Raw genomic sequence first — 22,936 nt, 5'->3', positions numbered from 1 at the left:
GTTATTAGACATTGCTATGAATACATTGTTTGACGTCATTGTTTTTAGGTTAGCTTTTAGTCAAAAATACATTTTTAAAATGATTTTCTGAATCCATTCATGGCATTGCAGGATGTTATAAGGCAAAATAGCACACAAACCTAAAGAAGAACAAAAAATTTCAATCAGAAGACAGATGCAGGTACTTGCAGGTACAGTGCTTTGTTATGAACAGTAAATAAAAGTGCTATATTAGCATTATAACCATTGTGACCGCTGTAAGTAAATCCAGGTCACTAACTTTCTTTAACCACTCAGCATGACTTTGTTCAGACTTAATGATTGAACTATGCTGGAATTTTGAAAAGGCTGTAAAAGCTTCTGATTCTGATTCTAAAATAAAATAAAGGTGCGATGCCATTAAAGAACCACTTTTGGTTCCTTGGTCAATGGACAGCTCCTTAAAGAAGCATTTTTAGGATGTGCAAATGTGAAGAACCTTAAGAAACCAGTATATCATGAACAGGCTCCATGTCACATAAAGGCTCTTCCGAGAAAAAGGTCTAAACCTTTATTTTTAAGAATGTAGAACATTTGGTTTGTGTAGCGAGAACTAATCCTAGAGCGTGTTTTGAACTTTTGCTCGAAGCTAAATCATCTCAGGGCCAACAACAATTCCCCCACTTGATATCCAGCGTGGCCTTGTAAACCGGCCTGCTTGGAATACATTTCGTTTCTTTGGTAAGATGATACTCATAGTTTAGCCTCATCTATTATATCCCCTAGGTGCACTGTAAAAGAGAAATAAACACATCTGCCTTCCCCATTCAGTGTTCAATGGAGGTGCTATCACATTACTGAGAGGTATCAGGCATAAGCTCTGGACTGAAATAGCAAATAACAAGGTGATGCATTATTACAGAGAAAAAAGGTTTCGGAGCACCAATGCCATTAAGAGGCTGCAGGGAACGTTCAGCCAGATTTGACACAATTTTGAGGAATAAAGCCCAAGTGTTGAGAGATTCTGGACAGAAAACACTAGCGTTTCGACCTCATTATAACCAGGTGGGCTTATTTTTCTTTGTCTGCAAATGAGGAATAGCATCTCCTATAGGCTTTCACTAAGTTCTCTTGACTCTATTTAATCCCTGACAGGTGAACAACTAATAAGATGCAGAGTGCTGTGCAAAAATCAGAGACCACCCACAAAACATATATATTTGACAGAAAATTACACACAAGCCTCAGTGATATTATATATATATATCATATAAAATAGTATAATATTCACCCTTTGCCTTTATTATAGCTTCTGTTCTTTTTGGGAGATATGCTTTCATTGTCTTTGCATTTTCACAAGTAATCCCAACTAGAAATTTAGACTTATTATTGTATATCAGTCCATCCATGTACATCAATGGACAGAGCATATATGCAGTGTGAAAAAGTATTTGCCCCTTGCCCAACGTTTTCTTTGTTTTGATATTTGTCACACTTGAATGTTTCAGAGGACTGAACTGCTTTTAATATTAGAGAAAAAGAAAACCCAAGTAAACATAAAATACTGCTTCTAAATGATGATTTATTTAAGGACAAATGCTGTTCAGGCCTACCTGGCCCTATATGAAAAAGCAATTGCTACTAAATCAACCAGTTAACTGAATTCAATTGACCATTGGGTTCGGTTTCACTAGCCACAGCCAGACATGATTACTGTCAGACCTGCTGAATCTAAACATCAATTAAATACCACATAAATGTCACTTAAGCCTGTCTGGTGATGTGAAGCAGGCTAAAAGTTCTCAAAAAAGCAACACAAGAGGCGCCTTGTAGTAAGTGGAGCCGTGAATTCTGCTCTCTAACGGAAAATTCTGAAGGAGAATGCCCACCTGTCAGTTTGTGAGGCAAAGCTCATTTGCGTTATTCAGCAGAGCAATGATCTGAAACACACACACACAAGCAAGACCACCTTTGAATGGCTCAAAAGAAAGAAGATTCAGGATAGTGGCATGAAAGTGTTATTTTGTTATAGTTGTTCTCATTTACAATGAGAATGAATGAATGAGCTGAGTTGCAATGAGTTGAATCTTTTAAAATGAAAGTCAAGTTCTCCCCGCCTAATAAATGTGTAGGTGCAGGTGGGCTACTTGCTTCATTGCTCAGGCACCTATGAATTTACATGTTCTGTGTTTATTATTTTTTCTCTCGTTCTCTCCATGACCAAATTCCTCATGTATGAAAATGTGATTGGTTAACAAAACTCAAATGAGCATTTCCCTGCATTGTCTTTAACCATGCACACTCTTCAGTTACCCTCAATAAACAGCAGGGCTGGAGCAGAATAGCTCAGGCTGTAATTGGAATTCTAGCGCTGCAAGCCTGTCTGTAGCGTTTTGAAATGTGCTGAAAGAAGAAGTAAGAAGCTACGAGTTAAAGGATGGAGCTCTGTAGAGATGGCCTAGTGCTCACTCAGCCGCAGAACTACTGATCTCAGGCCCCAGATGGAGGTTTTTTATGAGGTACACTTGCAGTCACTTACGTGTAGCCCGGAATTGAGCAGCTGCCACTCTTAGAGACGTAGAAAACCTGGATCTAGTGCTGAAGGAGCAGAAATAGGAGTCTGACACTTCTTTTTTCTCTCTCCTTTCTTTCCAGTTCCTCACACGCAGTAGATCATCCAATTTTCGGCTGCTATGATGTCTTGCCCGGATCCGATCGATATTTCTAGTGTTGTTCTTGGCGTTATATTGTCTTGAGGATGGACCTGGATGGACTTGGTCAAGCCTGTACTTGTTGTGCAGGCACCATATATCCAGGATATTTCGCTCCCAAAGCAATGCAGAGAACTCCTGATGTAACAGAGGTTTCTCAGCATATCAACACCTCTAATAAGCTGAACTGATGGGGGGGGGTGATGGAAGGTAACAATGCAGAGAAGTTACACGAAGGCTAACTCTGCAGAAATGGCTGATCTTTCTGCTAGTGTGCGATGGCTTCTGCAACACTAAGTGGGTCTGTTGCAATGGCTACTGTGGAACTTACTTACTATTGGAACTAAGTCCTAGTCCTTCATTTAAAGCCCCATCAACATGGTTTCAAATGCTTAAAGTAATGTTTTAATAGTTAAGATGTGCCATAGAAAAAGAATTCACAAAATATATATAAACGAATACAATTTAATGTTAGATTATCGCTGTCTGCTCACAACTGTGTGGGCATGTCAGAACACTCTCCCAAGCAATGTCACGCGATGATCAGCCCTTCCAGTTGGCTTAGCTCAGGGGTCACAATCAAATTGTTAAGCCAATTTGCCCTTCCAACAAAAATCAAACCACCTGGGGAGACACAACATTTTCTGTCCATTTTACCATTTTGGCTGTAAATATGTCTCAGTTTGTGTAAATGTACTTGTTCAGGCTATGAATATAAGGAAGGAAGCTTTTGCACAAAAATAGGTAGAGTTTCTTGTAAAATGTCTCTCAGGTTTTGACTTTTTATGAGGCTGAAGTCACTTCTCACTCTCCTGCTCTTCGTTTTTTGAGTTTTACTGTTCCACCTCAAGTGGTCTTTAGTCTAAATTGTTGTTGGATATAAGTTGTATAAGTTTGATTGCTGGTTACACTTTTTGGTAATATTTTTGTGTATTAGCAGCTTTTCAATTGTACGTTTCTTTCTGGCACAGGATTGAATACAGTGTCTTGTTCACACTGTCAGTTGGGCTTGTTTGGTGTGTCAAGGTGGAGATCCACAAACATTCTGACAATCGTGCTTTGAAAAGTAGCTAAAAAGTAGCCTCTACTCTTTCTGGAAAAGTAGCTAACTTGACTTTTTTGCACTGGGCGTTTCCATGTGTCTCTAATGCATCTCCAGAGATCGCTTATTACCAAATTTCTTAACCGGAGGAAGGGTACTGTGCACCTTTCAGCCCCTCAATCTCTCTTTGCATTCGCACCTGTATTGTCAATAACTATTTTGCCCCAGTCACACTTGGGCTTTGTTCAGACAGGATTTTAGCAGGACAGATTTTCTGCAGTATGAACAGCAAAAAGCCACACGAAATCAGATCAGATTCACATACGTCCAATTTCTTTATTTGTGACGCAGTTTGACCGGTCTGATTAGACTTCATGGCTGCATCCAGAATCCCTGAAAGTTACTGCTTCTTCCTACTGATTCTTCTTCTCTCCTCCACGGCCTAGTGATGCCCTCTTACCAGCTGTCCGATTACCAGCGGAGAGGAAAGATGCTGCTTCCAATGGAGGATACACGAGAGTACGCTAGCCAGGAAGTTTTACGAAGATTTTAGACTGGCATCACTGCATGTATAAGATGGTAGAAATATGGAAAAACCCTACTGCAAGAAGGATTAGCTGGTACTAATACATTAATGAAAAAGCAGACAAAAGAAGAGCCAAACATTTACATAAAATCCGAAATAAAACAACAATGGCAAATATGGCTCGAATGTGCACATATATTACACTTGACTCTTAAGTAAAGAGAACGGTTCTATTTTAAATAATGAGTTCTATATAGAATCATTTGCATGCTTTAAATAACTGATAGAGAGCTGTTCATAGTTCTGTATAGAAGCCTTTTGAAAATTGGTTCTATATAGCTCCAAAAAGGATCTTCTATTTTTACAAGCTTTATACAGAACCATATACATGCTCTCCATCAATGTGAATGATCACTTCACTATGCAAAGAACTATGCAATTGTTCTGAACGCATGGTTTTAAATAGAACCTTGAAGAACCATCTTTTTTAAGAGTGTACTATCTTGCAAAAAGTGATATTTCCGACATGAAAATATGTAGCAAACACGTTGCATTTGGTTTTCAAATGAGCTCACACATCAGAAGTGTTTCGTTACCATTACACTGTGAAGATCCACATGAATATCGCTTCATGTAGCAGAAGCATTTCAGAAAATAAGGATTAGAGGAAATCTGTGGAAGAATATGATGATGAAAGAAGGCATGTTTGTCCTTCTGCTCATCATTTCTGGCAACAGAAGCTGGTTTGCTGGGTTATGTCAAATCTGACCTGCTTGTTGCCTCATAGCTGTCAGTTCTAAGTTGTCTACTCTTACACTGATACTACATGGCACAGAGTAAATGGAAGAACACTGTGGGCTGCAAAGTGAAATATATTTAATCATAAAATGTTCTTATTTGGTTTTGATCACATCCATTTCCAGCATTTGACAAATGAAATGGGGCAATAAATCTGTTTTTGAGTGTAATGTTAATGACGTTTTAGGTAGAGATATAATCATACTGTTAAATCATCAGCAAACACTCATAAGCCATTAAATTATCCCAACAGGTATAGTTTTTCAATTGAATGGTATTTAACCATAGTGATGTAGTTTGGGTCCTAGTGTTTATAGTCCAACAGGTAGTTCAAAACCAATAGAACAAATTCATATGTTGGTAAACAGTGGGTTTTGCAACATAACGATTTTGGCTGAAATGCCTTATGTAAAGCCAGAAATAAATTTAAAGTCTGCAAAAAGCTGAAAAAAGCAAGTCAGGCCGATGTCTTTGAACTTGGAAACTGAAACTGAAACACTCTAGCATCAGCCCTCTGATCTGCAATTATGTGGGTACAATACCAACAATAAAATGCTCAGGAAAGCTTAATGTGGCATAATATACTGTTATAATTATATATTTTTTGGCATTTCACATTTTAGTTTGCATAATTTTTGCTGTATTAAAATACAAACAGTGCAGGCTTTAAAATTAGACTTACAGTTCTTCCAGAAAGGACTGCCTACAACTTAAAAAAGCACAATAGTTCAAATCAGTTTATAGCAGATGGTTGCATGTTGGGAAGGTCAGCCAGCAAGCATTATGTCTGAAACATCACCGGCTATGTTTACATGCAAAGATTTTTGCCAATCTGATTGAATACAATCGGATTACAGATTCAGACTGAGGTGTTTATTCTCACTCTACTCAACAGTCTGACGAAAATCTTCGTTCAAATGCTCGCTACAAATAATCCGATGCAAAGTGACGCGCATGCGTGGAGTAGCGCATAGAGTAAACGTTACCATGACAGTAAACATCCCATCCCCCGAGTCCAGTCGGCATAAGATGAGTTTCCACTTGGCACTCTTAAGTTTTTAATTGCTTTAAACTGATCTAAACTGTCAGACTCAGAAAAACGTCCTTCACATGCACTTATAAAGGAAGACGTCGTGCTCTGAGACACATAAGCTGGACGTCCGTCCCACCGCCATCTTTTAAATCTCAGAGCATAAACTTCCGAATGGCCTTAATCAGACTGGACTATTCCAATTGAAGTGTTTACATGGACGTATTCTATTCCAATTTAGCTATTAGTCGTATTATTAACGGATTATTACGCTGCATGTAAACGTGGCTACTGTAGTGAGGTTGACAATCTCCAACTAGCATACTTTATTGTGGTCACTATAAAAATACTATAATCAGAATGGTTGTACTATTGTGGAGATGCTTTACAACTACATCTGTACACCAACCAGATTTGCACAGTGCAGGTACATTTCCCATGTTCTTTTTAGTAGACTCAGCAGTTAGTTGATTTATTGGGTGCTTATGATGCAAGGTTAATAATACAGATAGGCTATTAATAATAATATTATGTATGCATGCATGCACATCTCTAAAATTGCCTGATAAAGGAGTGAGAGAAAGAGAGAGAGAGAGAGAAAGCGATGTGTGGCTTTGTCACTGATGAGTCTATGGTAACTTACAAAGTCTGCCAAACACTTTTTAATAAGTCTGAATATTAAATAAAAACCTTCTTAAAAGTGTTGCAGTTCATCTTCAGAGTCTCTATTTTAAGACCTGCTGTAAATTCATTCTAAAGGCCAAATTTCAGATTCATGCTCATGTCCTTACCCTTTTAAAAAGGCAGATTCGTCAGTGGTTCTCGGCTTGGATATACAGCTCTGCTATGGTGTTGCTCTGAAGAGAGCTTTACGAGTTTAGTGTTGAGGCCACAACAGATCTGTTCTGATGGATATTTCTTGCTGGGGCTGGAATCGATTATAAAATAAGTCTAAATGAGCATCGGCAGGTTGCTTCCCGCAACCCTCTCCCGCACTGTCCGCTTCAGTGATTGGAAAAAGCCCCCGAAATCCAATCTGCCCAGACGCAACACACGGCGCATCAAAAACCGTACAAAGCCAGCAAATGTCACATCAATATTTTACAAAGCCAAGCCGTGCCTGTCAATAGAAGTCACGCTGTAAATATTGACCATACAAACATCCGCCGCGCACACACACACACACACACATACACACACACACACACACACACACACACACACACTCACACACACACATATTCACACCTGCTATAGTCCAAGTGCAGCACAGTGTCAAGACCGAAGTCTTTATATTTATATATATATATATATGTGTGTGTGTGTGTGTGTGTGTGTTTTAGTATATAGTTTTAGTATATATATTCGTATATAGTATATAGTGTAAATTTATCTGGTTATCTTAGGAGAAAAATTAATTTTTTTTTCAATGTTTATTAGATATGAAATGAATTATTGTCTTAGGAAAACAAATTTGTTATTTCAAGATCGCTAGAAAATTTTTTGTTTGTTTGCTTTCTAGATATCTAGTTAGAAAACAAACTAAAATGTGCTATTTTGAGATCTCAAGAAAATCAGCTAGTTATTATTCATTTTAAATTTATTATGTCGTTATCACAGGAAATGAGTTTTGTTTCTTTGCGATCTGGAGAAAATGACATGCTTGTCTCTGGAGAATAACATTTTTTTGTTTTCTCAAGATCTCAAATTAGCTATGTCGTTATTTCAAGAAAAGTATTTAGAAAGTCATTCTTCCACTGGGCAAGTACAGCATGGTATGGTCACTGATCTCAGCCCAGAAGTATCAAACCCTAAGCGAATCAAAACCATAGACATAGCCATTAGTTCTCTGGAGGTTGTGTGGTGGTCGCATAATTTCTCAAGCGACAACAATGGCAAGAATAGAGGAGCTTCAAGTTCTTGTCAGGCCCAGAACATCAAGTTATCGGACCCTTGGCACAAATATCTGGTGGGCCCTACTGGCTACTTATGTCACTGTTCCATGACATCAATACAGGTAGTACCATGATGCCACCATATGAACCACACTGTTGGGCACATCTCCTCCATGAGCAAATGAGGCAAAACAATAACAAGTTTACACATTACTGAGAGCACAGAAGAACATAAACCCAACAACAAATGTAACACTTCCTTTTTAAACAAGCGTTCATTCTTCACAAGGAATACATTTATGTAACGCTGGGAAGCGATGAGGTGGACGCACGTGCTGAGTTTTATTACGGGCAAATCCAAAATCAGGGTCAAGACGGTCCAGATTCATGTAGCCAACACAGAGAGATTGGGGTTCAGACATGACGAAAGAAACACAGACTGAATTACACAACGGAGAAGCATCAAATAAACAAAGACCAACAAGAAACTCCAGAAAACACAGGGCTTAAATACAGACAGGGAATAACAAGGAATAACTGGACGCAGGTGGAAAACACAGGGTGGAGTCACAAAACAAGGGGGCTGGACAGGGAAGAAATCAAAACAAAAGCACATGACAGGACTAAAAGGTCAACAAAAGCACATGAGGAGACTGGGAGGGGCCAATCGTGATAATTTACAACAATGATGATGACAAATTAAAATCTGAGTGTTAACAACGCATAAAAACTCAAACCATCACGTATTCTAGCTGAAGCATAAAAGCATACTGCTGCTGCGGTCATGGAAATTGTTATTTTTCCATTTAGATCTTATCTCTGATAAGAGTTTGCAGATCACTACTGACAAGGGCAATGCAATGTTTTTCATTTACTCAGGCAGACGTTTTAAAATTTGGCTTTGGAAATGGACATCCTCTACTCTGTGGAAGCATCAAGTCTCACCTTTACAGGCATATCTTTTGAATATTCTGGACCATCAAATTCAAATTTAGGATATCCATACATAGTGTGTGAGGAGCACAGATTCAGATTTTTTGCATCCAAATCACTGTGTCAGACCAGAGTATGTCAAATGTTTGATTATTACTATTAATTAATTAAATATTCTTAAGTTCCCTTATTTGTCCTACAACAGTGACATTTCACCTCCGCATTTAACCCACCCTTGCAGTGAAGCACCACATACACACTGGTGAATGCACACACTAGGAGTTCTTGTTAACTCTTTCATTGGCTTTGGCAGTGTGCAACCTGTACTCAGGTTTCAATTTTACAGGCCCTCCCCAGCATGTCTTGTGGAGATTCAAATTCAAAGTGCATTCACAGAAATGCCAGGTCGCTTCTACTAACCCTGAAAACCTGATTAAGGTAATGGTGGATAGCGCAACTGTTGCTTAGTAATGATTGGTGGATGAAATGAAGTGAATGTTTAGTGAATGTTTAATGAATGTGAAGAGAGCTAGTAGCTGTGTTGCTAGTAAAGTTCCCACTGCGAGTCAATGCAGCTGTTTAAATTTTCTCATAACTGCTAGTGGGGGCCCCCTAGTGGCTCAGACCCCTGGGCATTTAGCTGAACTTGTTATCATGAGAAAAATAATAAACAAGACGTGTCTCTATGGCCTTTTCGGGCATCCATACAAGACTGTGTCTGTAACTATGACTTAATAACAGCAGTATTGTGAAATGAATGAGTAAGTCTATTAGGGCCACCTCTCTGTCACTGTCCCACTGGCAGGCTGACATGGGCTGACAGCACCTACATGATTACTTCCCATCATCTGAGGCAATAATAATGGTGATCATGGCTACACTACCCTCTGCTTTGTCTTACTCCCAGCTGCTTCATCTGACTGCCGCCTCGCTCTGCTTTTGTCATGAATGCAGAAGGAGTGAGACGTTAGATCCCACCAGACTGACTCAGCAGCCTGAACGCACTTCTTTAATCTGCTATCTTAGAAGGAAAGAGAGAGGCCCAATTTTCCAGCACATTTTCCCCATTTCCCATGCTGATTATCAGACACATTTTCTCTGACTTGCATTTTAAGAGGATAAACTTTCAAAGAGAGAGTTCAAGAATCAAACTAACACCTCACCTTAACATAAATGTACTTAACTAGGCCTGTACTCAGCAACAATAACATTTCCCAGTGATGGTAAAAACCCATTTGCCCCAATTATGCTGATTTATTGATTTATTTCATGCAAACCCACAACAAGACACTAATATTTCCACAGTCTCCATAACTAAACTTTTGAACACTGGCTGAATTGATACGCTACATTAAAATCATGTTTATCTTACATAAGCCTGGGGACATTTAGCCTTGATACTTAGTCAGGGGTCTGTGCTAGTTGGCTCTAGTCTGCAGATTTTTGAGCAGTTGTGATCAGAAAGAAATTAAGTAGTTCTGTTTCTGACTGTCAGAGTATATCTAACATGTTATGCCGAATTCTGGGTTTAATCTAGGAGTGTATACTGGTCAGCAATTTAATCTGAATGGACTTGTCCAGCAGCCAATGTAAACTGAGCGTGCAAAAGAAGAAAATATAGCAAGTAAAACAAATGAACGGCCAAAAAAACACTTCTGTGTAGCCTTTTTTTAAGTTCAAGGCACAAGCACAAGGGAATGCCAGCATATCTAAAACTCTAAAAACTACTACATCCATCCGTCCGTCCGTCCATCCATCCATCCATCCATCCATCCATCCATCCATCTATCCATCCATCCATCCATTATCTTCCGCTTCTCCGGGGTTCGGGTAGCAGGGGCAGCATCCTAAGCAATGAGGCCCAAACCTCCCTTTCTCCAGTCACTTCCACTAGCTCCCCGGGGGGGATTCTGAGGCGCTTCAAGGCCAGCCGGGCAATATAGTCACACCAGCGTGTACTGGGTATTCCCTGGGGTCTCCTTCCGGGTGGACTTGCCTATAACACCTCCCGAGGGAGGCGTCCAGGAGGCATCCTAACCAGATCCCCGAACCACCTCCGCTGGCTCCTCTCGACATGGAGAAGCAGAGGCTCTACTCCGAGTCCCTCCCGGATGACTGAACTTCTCAGCCTATCTCTAAGAGAGAGTCCAGACACCCTGCGGAGGAAACTCATTTTGGCCGCTTGTATTCGCGATCTCATTCTTTCGGTCATTACCCAAAGTTAAAAAAACTACTACATTAATCACATTTTTACACCCATGAACCGTATTTACATATGTATACCTGTTACTGTTCCAGTTCAAATGGCAGCAAAAAACAGCTGCAGCAAGCTGCCCCATATTTCTTCATTTGTGCCTCCTAGCATGTTCACATACGTTTGGTCAGTTTGGTTCAGTTTGGTTCAGTTTGGTTCAGTTCAGCAAACTGTAAAAGTTGAGTGATCCAAAAGTCTTTTTATAATCTGTTAGGACTTATGTAGTGTATCCAAGACTTAACATAGATTTTTCAGTAAATGCAGCTGTTGAGCTGCACTGGTTGAACATGCTTGGAATTGCAGGTGTATATCATGCCTGTGCAATATGTTGTACATTTTAGGATGTCTTCAGACCACATCAGGTTTGAGACTCAAATACGGCTGAAATTTATATCTCAGCTCTCATACACCAGCCTCAGGTGAAGTGGCTTCTGAGAAGAAGGCATGAGGCATGGGTTAAACAGCCTCAGATGGGAAAGTGTGTGTGGCGTTCACAATTCTGCTCTTTATAACTAGATTAATCACAGTTTTGCAGCCAAATTAAATATAACAAGCTATTTAGTACGTTATTTTATTTCACAAAGATTAAACATCAGCTCAGACCTTCTGTGTGTTGCTTATTTATGTACATCAGGGTCAGGAACCATCTCAAAATTACTGGAAGAAAAAAGTGTTGCTGTTGTAAATTTGTATTTATATTTATTTCTAAGCATTTATGTTTTGTTTTATTATTGTTTAGCTGTTATTTCTGTCTTTGTTTTCAAAGCTATGCACATAAAATATCCTTTGTGGATGTTAAAAATTAAATATACCTCTGAAGTCTACGTCAATCCTCCCCATCCCCCTTACCTGGTTTTACAACAGCCCAGACATGTTTGGTGTAAAGAGTCTAGTGTAAAGTAAAGAAAGCTAATGCACATCAGTTGGGATCCCAAATCATCACACTTGCCTAAAACTGCGTTATTAGACAGTTAAAATGGCAAAAGCACAGACAAGACATAGATTTTAAAATTGGCTGCTACTGTTTTTAGCTCTATAACGTACTTTATTCATGTTCATAGATAACAGTACACCACTCAGCGAGTCTGTTAGGGACTACTTAACACCTCAACACTGCTTGAGACAAGCAGTGATGATTAGCCATGCAGCTTGTACAATGCTTATACATTGAATATCAGCTTCCATTTCTTGTTGGCTACGTTAACCCTGTGCTACCAAAAAAAACTAGAAACAAAGTTCAGGCTTCAAACATGTCTCGGCTGATAGACTACAGACAGTAAATGCATGAATATGGGTAAATTTGATTTGTTGATGAATTACCGCAAGCAGTGTATATACTGAACAGCTTTATTTGTAGTAGAGCATGACATAGCTAAGAGGTGGCTTGTGGTGTTTGTGTGTGTGTGTGTGTGTGTGTGTGTGTGTGTGTGTGTGTGTGTGAGTGTGGGTATTAAAGGGGTTGAAAGTAAAGGTGAGTTCATCTCTGTGTCCCCCTGTCTGCTGCAGAGGCAGCTTTTAATAGGTGCAGAGGGAACGGGTGGTCCCTGCAGAATTGTGATACGTTTAACTTTGAGCTGTGTCACCAGCGCTTTGGGTAAATCAGATTTGATCAGCGAGGCACATCTGGCCCAAAGAGGAGCTCCTAATCCTATAAAACAACACGCGCCAGGAATATATCCATCTCAAAGAGCTTGCCAACACCTTTCTCAACGCCTGTGTGTGTATGTGTGTGTGTGTGAGTGTCCGTTTAAGGGTGGGTCACATGCAGCCTCCTCACGCTTAAAGACATGATTGATTTACTGGGTGTTTATAGTGATGGGTAATAAAGGTTTAATAGTCTTGGTTGCATAACATTCCATTGTAGGTATTATTTGGGTGATGGATCATTCTCAGCACTGCATTGACACTGACATGGAGGGGGGTGTGCTATAGTGTGTTGTGCTGGCATGAGTGGATCAGACACAGCAGTGGATCAGACACAACAGCTGGGGTTTTTAAACACCTCAGTGTCACCATTGGACTGAGAATAGTCCGCCAACCAAAAATATCCAGCCAACAGCGTCATGTGACCACTGATGAAGGACTAGATGAGCAACACAAACTGTGCAGCAACAGACTCTGACCAACCAGGGAGGACTGTCTAATAGAGTGGACAGTGAGTGGACACTGCTGTGTCTGATAAATATATGTACGCACACTAACACACCACCACATCATATATATATATATATATATATATATATATATATATATATATATATATATATATATATATATATATATATATACATATGTTGGTGTGTTACCGTGTGTTGTGCTTGTCTGAATGGGCGTCAAGCAATTATCTCTTTGTCGCTCCATATGCAGGGAGAAAGAGGGAGAAAAGGAGAGAAAATAAAAAGTTTGAGAGAGAGAGAGAGAGAGAGAGGAGGAGAGAGACTGTGTGCCGATTTATCAATAGTGAATTTTGCTCGTGTAACAAACACAGTCTGACAAACAGTTAAAAAGTCAGAACATTAAAAATCACTCATGGCAGGACTGCACCGCTGCAGAACTGCACAAGTGCACTATTAATTCATAATTACCGCTAAAATGGAAACTTCACACGTCCCATTTACCTTTTCTACATAAATTAACTAAACTAACCACAGGCTATTAAATAGAGTGCACTACAGTTCTTCTCTTTAATGAATTAAACACAGGTTCGCTTCACATTTTCAGCACAAAAGAAAATCCACAAATCCTGAAGACTTTCCAATAAACAAATGATGACCATCACAATAGCAAACAATCATTATACAAACTTGAACTATTTAAAGTAATCCAGTGTAAGACCTAGTTGGTCTAGTCAATTCTATTTGTTCTGGCTGGTGGACTCCTAAAGTAACAGGGATCCACTTCAGATTTACAACGCCTAGTGTTGTTGACTTTGTTCTCATAAATGTGACCCAAAAGGTATGCATACATAAGCATAAACAAAGGTATATTGAAAAAAAATTATTTAATAGGACAATATGTATTCATACACCACAAATGAAGAACATTAATACAAAGGCTAAGCCATCATGGGCAATTACGGCTTCGCGACGTCTTTTAGGCGCATTGTGTTTCAGTTCTGAGCCTTTTCCTCTTGGCAAACCATTCTCAAGGTTATTAAATCTTCTATTCATTTCCAGTGTGAGGACATTTAGCTATTCTACATGAGCACCTTCAGTTTTTTTCAGAAACCAGTGCTGTTTGGAAAGACGCAGAGCCTTTTGATGATGCTCCCACCTTCATGCTTCACTGTGGGTGTGGCGTTCTCAGGCCCTTCTTTCTCCAAACATTTTCAAGTTTCCTTTTGTCTGACCAGAGTGCAATGTTCCTAAAGAGTTCTGATTTATTCTTAGACATAGTCTTTCTTGTGGAGTGTGAAGGACATGAGGTTATTTTATTACCAAGGTTATTTTATTTGATTACTAAGTGTCATCTGTACATCTGATGTTCCTGCTGCTTTCAGGTCATCCATCTCTTTTTGAGTGACTGCAGGCTTCTCTCTTATCTTCTTTATCATTATTCTGAGAGCAATCTAGTGTGGAGCACCCGTCCTGGGATGATTAGTTATGGTTCCATGAACTTTCCACTTACACATTATCGAACCAGTTGGACACGGATTTTTAAGGTCCTTGCTGTGGATCTGTAGTCTTTCTTCATTAGTGTGTCATATAATAATGTTCTCCCTGAGAACTGTAGAAAGCTCCTTAACCTTTATCAAGATTTCTAGTTGTTTCGCAAACTCTTCCCTAACAATGGCAATATTTTTTATAATGACACTGGCACAAAACCTTTATTCATTTAATTTTTTGTCTGCTTTTGTTTTCATATGTCTTTGTTTATGCTTATGAACACATTTTTTTGTTCATACTCATAAGCACAAAGTCAAGACATTGGGAGATGTACAGAATTCACTGGTGAGAGTCAAAGTGGTGCTTTGTGGAGAAACCTCCTGAACTCTGATTTCTTTACAGTGGTGGTGATGGGAACCAGGGGTTCTGATATAAAATGACCAGTGAACATATCTTCAGGGTTTTATGAGTGATGTTGATGATGGTAAAATAATGGTAAATTTTTAAAAAATGTTTTCTTTGGGTATCTATCTATCTATCTATCTATCTATCTATCTATCTATCTATCTATCTATCTGTCTGTCTGTCTGTCTGTCTGTCTGTTTGTCTGTTTGTCTGTCTGTCTGTCTATCTATCTATCTATGCTGTAGATCTGCCTGCGGCTCTGCTGCATCGCTCTACTTCACCCCCTCCAGCCCACTTCACATTGCTAAGGACCTTCGAGGGTTAGTTGTCATGGCAGCCAGCAAGCGGCGCGTGAGCGTCCGTCATAGCTCGAGTTCCCAGCTTAGCGATGGACGGGCATCTTGACTCGCTTAACTGATTCGATTCGTTCGATTCTTTCCTCCGAAACTACTTAGTTCCGATTCGAAAGGTTCAACAGGTCCTAAGTCAAAGTCCCCAGTGGATTTATAATGAATAAAAACAAATAAGTAAATATAAATAAAAGCAATTCCAAAAGCCAAACGTCTCTCACCACTCCCTGGATGGACCCCTCTGCCATAAATGAATTAAATAGATTAACATTAATTTAAATTAAGACATTTTAAGCCAAAACGTTACCACAAAAGTATCCTAAAACGTTGTCTCAGTTCATTGATAACCATTACATGTAATAGCTGACATCACCACCACTGTGAACGGTGGCTCAGTCAGAGTAGCGGAGTATTTCACACCTAACCGCTCTAATTATTGTCTTAACCGTTTAATCATGTAGACTTTCTGAAAAATTGGCGGCCTTCCCCTTTAAAACAAAGGCGATCTGATTCATTTGATTCACCGCCCGAAATGGTTGGTGCACCCGCAGCCCAAACAAAGCCGGATCAAAAGTGCTCGTTTGCGTTTACACAGTGAAAGTAACTTAGTTCCTGATTCAAGCGGCTGCACACAAATGAACTTAGTTGAATTCCTTAATTTAGTTGTTTGGCATCGAGTGTGTTCATATTATACATATAATTCATTCGCACCTGCTTGATTCGTTTGGGGCCAATTTGTCACTGTAGAAACAGTTATGATTCGTTCACTTTTGTGAATCGATTCGCTCGGCTCAAATGAACGATTCGTTCGACAATTCCTGTCAGTATTCCGTTAAACGGGAGCAGCGGGGACGGTCCCGTAACGAGATCACGCACGGGACCAAAATTGGATCAGAAGTAAGTTCCCATTTAAGACATTAACGTTAGGTCTGACCCCTTTAAGACGGGCTTTCGTTATTCCCAAAGCTCAGGCTGAGTTTGTTTCGGTCACTTTGTTGTAAAAACCCGGTTCGGCGGGCAGGAGATGGTAGCTTAGCTACAGCTAACATAAACGCACAGAGGGCTGGGTCGGAGTAATGGCTTATCTTTCTGCGTTTATAAAAACTATTTACTAAACTACCACCTAATTCTAGTTGCTTTTGACACAATTTCGCCGTTGTTTGGGCTTCTTTCGAGGCGTGTTTATGGTCTTAGTTTGTTGCAAGTCTCGGCTGAATCGCCTGTTGCTTCCCCAGCAGGAGAGCTCAGGAAAGCGGATTGATTTCAGTCCTGCTGCTCGACGGCGGTGTGGGAAAAAAAACAGACCCCGTTTAACTAAAACAGTAATCTTGCCCGAGTGTGTTATTCAAAGATAAAAGTTATCACACTGTATTTCGAACAACTGCCGAACAATAAACGACTTTCTGAAGTAAAAGGATGCTTAAAGCGACAGCATCCTCATAACAGGCTAGCCCACAGCTAGGCTGCAGGTCCCTGTAATGAAGCTGCCCAGATCAGACAATGACAGATTAGAAATCACACCATTCAGCTTGTAAAACCGCTGTTATTTCTTTTATTTTACATCTATATCAAGGAGATTGTTTCTAAACCATGTACAACATGCATTTCAGGTAGGTGTGGTTTGCTCCAGTACTTACTTTGCTGCAGTTTTGTGCCGTTACTTTTCTTTTTCAGACGTATGAATGCTTTAATAATGCCTCAGACTAGGCTGTGTTTTTATGGACATACCACGCAAGCTACTCGCTGTTAATCTGATGTGTTATGATGCTGTGAAGTTAGCAGAGATGACAAGTTACTTCATTAAAATTGTCATTAAGCGATATTGTTTCAAATAACATGCTGAGTGTTTTTTCAGACAGTAATGCTTTTGCCTGCTGAGATTTGTGAGGAAGCAAATGCTTCTCCTCTGTTTAATTTTCAGTGCCTCACCTTGTGTCATTAAAGGGGAATTCCACCCATTTTCAAAATTTCTGAGTAATTCATCCCTGAGATGTAAACAGTCATTCAGAGTGGTTTGATGTGAAATGCTTTGTTGTAGAACGATCTACAGACTTCTTTACAGTGCTGGTGATGGGAACCAGGGGTCTCAATGTGTACAAATATAGCCAGTTTACTTACTGTTCAGACCCACCAGTGAACCTACACATGCCTTCTGAGTTTTAATATGAAATATTGACAATGTTTTAATAGTTGTTAATCTGAAAATATGTTGTATGTGCTCTTATGCCTCATAATGCCCTTCCTATACCGTTTTGTCATGAATTATTTTAAATAAATGCATTAAAATGCTTTTTTTTATCACACCACTGTCATCAACAATGTGTCAGACATAAGGCAGCATATATCTAACGGCTACCTGTGATATGTGTCTGTGAGGGAGCTTTTAGAGGCATTAAACTCTTGAGACGTCTGGTTCCTATCACCACCACTGTGAACTATTCTGAATCGGTGCGTTTCTTTAGAACGGAGCATTTAGCACCAAACCACTGTGAATCACTTTGCATCATTGTTTACATCCCAACCATTTAATTGTGTATAATATATAAAAATTGGTGGTGTTCCCCTTTAATTCCATTTCATGTCGCTCTGTTGTGTGTGACTCTGACCAGTACTTGAGGAGTTCTTGGACCTGATACTTTGCTCATGTTTGGTTTTGGGAGCTGTGTGTACTTATTATTGGTACTTATTATTCCATTAAAGACTTTACTTGGCTACGGTTTTAGGGTATTCGAGCCCACTCCTCTGGGAATTTGACGACGTCTTCTGTTTTTCTGGTATCTTACGCTCTAATTAACTGCAGTGCTAATTGCTAGTTATTGGAGTGTTGGGTAATAACTCTACAATGACTGCTTTTGATTGTTGCAGGATATTTGGCACAGCTTTGAAAAGTTAGAAGCTTCCAGACACTGCAGAAAAGCCCGGGGTTGTTTGTAATTAGGGGTTACATGACGTTATTATTTGTAGTTGATGCTTTTTATGCCTGTGCTCAGGCCGTGTAGTAACTAGAGAGTTTGTAGCCTAGTTTTCAGTCTGTTTCTACAGACCTGTTCCTTTCCTTGACTTTTAAAAAATGTCGTCGTTTAATGAATTGTTTAATTCCACGCGTGTCACGCTCCGTTGAAGAATCCATGTTAGCTGTAAACGTTGAACCGACTCTATCACATTTTTGCTTTTAAGGAAAGGTAGAGCAACCTTCTACGTGTACATCTGTATTACATTAACACAGTGTGGCCCTTTTAGTTTGCTGACTTTTGGCAAAGGTTTTGATGCCCTGGTCAAATTACGAAGATTTTTTGATGTTCTGAGTGGAAGTAAGTTAACACATCCTCTACAGAGAAGCCACTCCCGCATATTTTAATGCGCAGTCACTGTTATTTGCTGAGAAAATGAAACCTAAAATATCGCTTGCGGGAAAGCTTTGGCACATATTTTATGTTTAATTTTTTTCCTGTGTTAAACTAATCATAAAAAAGAAACTGTGCACTTAAATTTGCGGAACATGCTATATTTAAGTTTATGTTAGAGTTTAATATATTGGAATAAAAATGAAACATAAGTATGTGAAACATAAATATGTGCCACAACTTTTGCACATGCCATATTTATGTTTTTTTTTCTTCCCAATATGTTAAACGTGATGACCCGTGTTACTTGTAGCGTATTTTCACTTAGGAAACAAAATGTAAGTTAACAGGGGGTACACAAACTTTTGCATACAACTGTATGAAACCTCTATTTAACACTAACAGATTCTCATTGAGCTCATATGGAGTTTTACTGCAGTAGTACTTTAATAATTGTCTTAAGTGATCCACGCAGTGAAAAGTGCTAAGTACAGGTGTAAACGGGGTCCAATGCAATCACTCAACCATTTTCAGAGGTGGTCAGGGATGCTTATGACCGCGTAATGAAGGACATCCTGAACGACATCGTCATCATAGCAGAGGTGAAAGCAGCTGCAAAGCTCCTCTACTGTTTGCAGTGGAGCATTTCTGTCAGACAGCAAATGTTCTCTATAAGATGGGTGTTAATAAACAGCTATAAACAGAGCCTAAACCAGATCCTCTGCCTCACAAATATTTTGGTACTTGGGAAAATAATTACTTTAGGAAATGTGCTTGACTAGGTTTTTAACTGTTCTGTGCACCGTTATTTATACCTAGAAGAATGCTCTCTCTGAATGCGGAAGTCCCTGTTCTAGATGTGACCGTGCCAGGTGGCAAAGTCAATTATTGTAGCCCGGGCTGACCATAGGCAAATAGTAAGAGCATTAGTACAATACAAAAGCAACAACAGCCCTCCATTCACTCTTAGACATTAAGAGTTATTATTGTCATTGTGCTAAAAATTGAGATGCAATTACATAATCACATGAATAATTCCATAGTTACGTCATGAATTTCACATTTGATTTAGGCTCAGTATTGACAGGTTGGCGTCTGTGCTTCAGCATTATTTATTGTTTGTTTTGATGTGAGAGACACAAATGAGCCAGAATTATAAATCAACTTTTTTTCTTTCTGCAAAACAAGACTGTATACAAGCAGCGTCTCATCATATTCAAATCGTAATACAATACTCTTCTACTCTTCTACTTACAGACACAAGTATGGTATGGGTTGAAAATTGAGAATCTGCAGTTTCTACAGAATTTCTCCACTTGTCTCACTGAACTAAGAGTGAGAAATCATTGTACTAGGTAGTAATTCATAGAGTATGAAACCAAAGTTTTGTCATTGCAGGCAATAATTGTGACCTCTAAGGATTAAATTGATTAGAGATTGTAGTGCCTTGCTGTTTCTTCTGGAGGCTGATGCGAAAGTAGACATTACCAGACATCAGGGTGAGTGGGATTTTTAACAGGGCTGTCAAACTGTATGCTTGGAGTGCTAAAGCATTGGTTTAGTGTTTTGCTTCCTCTTGCTGAATTCACTCAGGTATAGGAACCGTGGAACTGGCCAAAAAATAATAAATGCTTATGAATGAATCATAATCTATGATAAAACCTCTTTAAGTCATACAGACTAACTACTACAAATTGTTTGTCAGTTGCTTTTAAGTGATTATTTAATTACAGTATTTATTTATGTATTTTTTACAGGTGTCCTCTGTGAGTTAGAAACTCAGTGAAGAGTGCAGAGTGAATAAAAGATGATTGAATCAATTGGTAAGTCTTAAATCATTTATCCTGCATTGACTTCTGATTTGCTTGTGGTTCACAGGTTTTTATGTTTGTAAAGGATACCAAAGTAAACAAAAATTCATTTTTGATTCAAAAAGATTCGTCTGATTTCAAAGCTCCATATTTTTACAACCATGAGCTGCCTAGGAACCAATCACACACCAACTGAAAGAGGGGTTCACAGAGTTTCTGACTGTCACCGAAAAATGACTCCCTTCAGTCTGTGAGGAGATGTGACCTGAGTAGAAAGCGCTTTTTGCGTTCTCCACTTCAATAAGAGTGAATCAGTCATAACATAAGAGCAGACATGCTGAATTGAGTCTGGGATGAATTTGATCATCACGTTGAAGTTGTCTGTACAGCTGGACGAGGTTCATACTGAGCACTTGTAAAATTATATAAACTTTATGCTCACTTAAACCATTTACAACTTACTGCATTGTTCTGTATTGATTTACAAGTGAAATAAATCATATTGAAATCAGATTAATCTTTTTGAATCACCCTGTATTAACAATACAATACTATACAAAAACAGCACCGACTCTGTTTCACGCTTTGGAGCTTTTAGCTTCACGCCTTGTTCTCGTATAAATCAGAGCTAAGTGGCTACAGCTGTCTAAAGTCAGATAGATTGCTAGTGGGTTGCTCAGATAGCTGGTTAGTTCTGATGTTTAGAGTTTTGCTGATATTCTGATGTGCATGTTCACTGTTATTAGCCAGCTTAGTGATTTTCAACACTCTTTTTGGGCAACTGCCTAACAACAATCACTTTTTAGCCAGTATGTTTTTACGTGGTCCTTATTTTCTGTGCTTTGGCATTTTGGTATTTTTTTTATTTACTCAAAGCCTAAGACAGTTTACATCAACTTCTGGAGTTCATCCCTTGACACTGAAGAAAGATAAGCTGTGACACTTTCCAGATCTCCTAGATTTGGAAGTGTCAGTCACATGCTAGTGATGGCTTGGCACCATGCAGAGCCTAAGTCAGTCCTTTGACCCATGATTGTCACAATTCGTCTAACAGAGACGAAAATGTAGCAGAAAACAGGCTCATGCAGTCAGTGAGGTGGGTTTAAAGTGATAACATTTTACATATATAAAAAAATATTTAAACCAGGTAGGGCGGAATAGGTCTTACACTGTGAAAACTGTTTAATGAAAAGGAACTGATTGGACGTCATCCCATTATGCCATTATTTTATTTATTATGTTTTATAAAAAAAAATTTCTCCCATAGCTTATGTTGAATAAATAAAAAATTGTAGTATATACCTCTTTTTTTTATTATTACTATATAATTGTTACTACTATTTTGCTGTGCACTGTGTCTGTTCCAATGTCTGAGCAAATATTAGAAAAGAAATAATGCTATGTATATAATGAAAAAACATTTTCACCATATCAACAACACTTACCAGAAACCCTCTTATTTCGTAGCAGCTTATAAGGGTGGTGATATGCAGAAAATGTGTGTTAGAAGAGAAAAGTATATATATAGCAAGACAGCGGTAACACATTTACACAAGGCCATGAAAAACTATGAAAATACCATGTAATGTGCTACAAGTGGCAGTGAATGTGTGTACCCTACTAACCACAGCTCCAACACCCCCATACAATGATTTATCTCAATTCAAAGTGCAATGTAAGAAGGAACAAGAGGAAAAAACTAAGAGCGAATAAAAAGAAATGAATAAAACTTGAATGATAATGTCCTGTTAGCTAGTTGTTAATATACAGTTTATGAAGAAACCATACATGGGTGGTTGTTGTTGTTTTTGTTTATAGCCTGTTCTAAAAACCCATCTTTGTTTGATTTATTTCATGCAGATGATAGCAAGACACTAAGACGCACGCATGTAAACATAACTGAACTTTTGAACATGCAGGGTTATGTAACATCCTACGATAATATCATATTTATTGTGCCTAACGTAGATGAGTTTGCTCTAGAAATGCAGCTGTTGAGCTGCACTGGTTAAACAGACTTGGTGCATGTACAGTGAAGCTAAGCTATGTGGCTACAAACACCTCAGTATTGGATTGTGGAGTTCGTCTGACACTTGCAGTTCTGCTCCTAATTACTAGATTAATTAGACTTTCATGGCCAAATTAGAGGTGACATTAAACAACAACCACAACTTTTTTCTGAACTGAGAGAGTTCTTTTGACCAAGACTGTAACTCACATGCTATCACTTTTTTGCTGCAGCCAGCAGGATTT

The 22,936-nt window shown here is 38.9% G+C and overlaps 1 protein-coding gene across 7 annotated transcripts in view; it reads left to right on the top strand.

Moving 5' to 3' along the window:
- Window positions 1-16,332: 16,332 nt before the first annotated feature.
- The window catches only part of LOC108427444 (multiple PDZ domain protein), a 78,865-nt gene continuing 72,261 nt past the window's right edge, over window positions 16,333-22,936 (top strand). For all 7 annotated transcript variants that reach the window (XM_017697598.2, XM_017697596.2, XM_017697593.2 and 4 more), the window contains exons 1-2: window positions 16,333-16,425; window positions 20,630-20,695. In XM_017697598.2, coding sequence (XP_017553087.2) covers window positions 20,680-20,695 — 16 coding nt within the window. In that variant the 5' untranslated portion in view covers window positions 16,333-16,425; window positions 20,630-20,679. The remainder of the gene's footprint in view (window positions 16,426-20,629; window positions 20,696-22,936) is intronic.

The sequence above is a fragment of the Pygocentrus nattereri genome, chromosome 22 (assembly GCF_015220715.1).
Source record: "Pygocentrus nattereri isolate fPygNat1 chromosome 22, fPygNat1.pri, whole genome shotgun sequence".
NCBI classification, from domain to species: Eukaryota; Metazoa; Chordata; class Actinopteri; order Characiformes; family Serrasalmidae; genus Pygocentrus; species Pygocentrus nattereri.
Note: the sequence above shows the minus strand (reverse complement) of the source record. Positions and strands in the feature narration are given on the sequence as shown.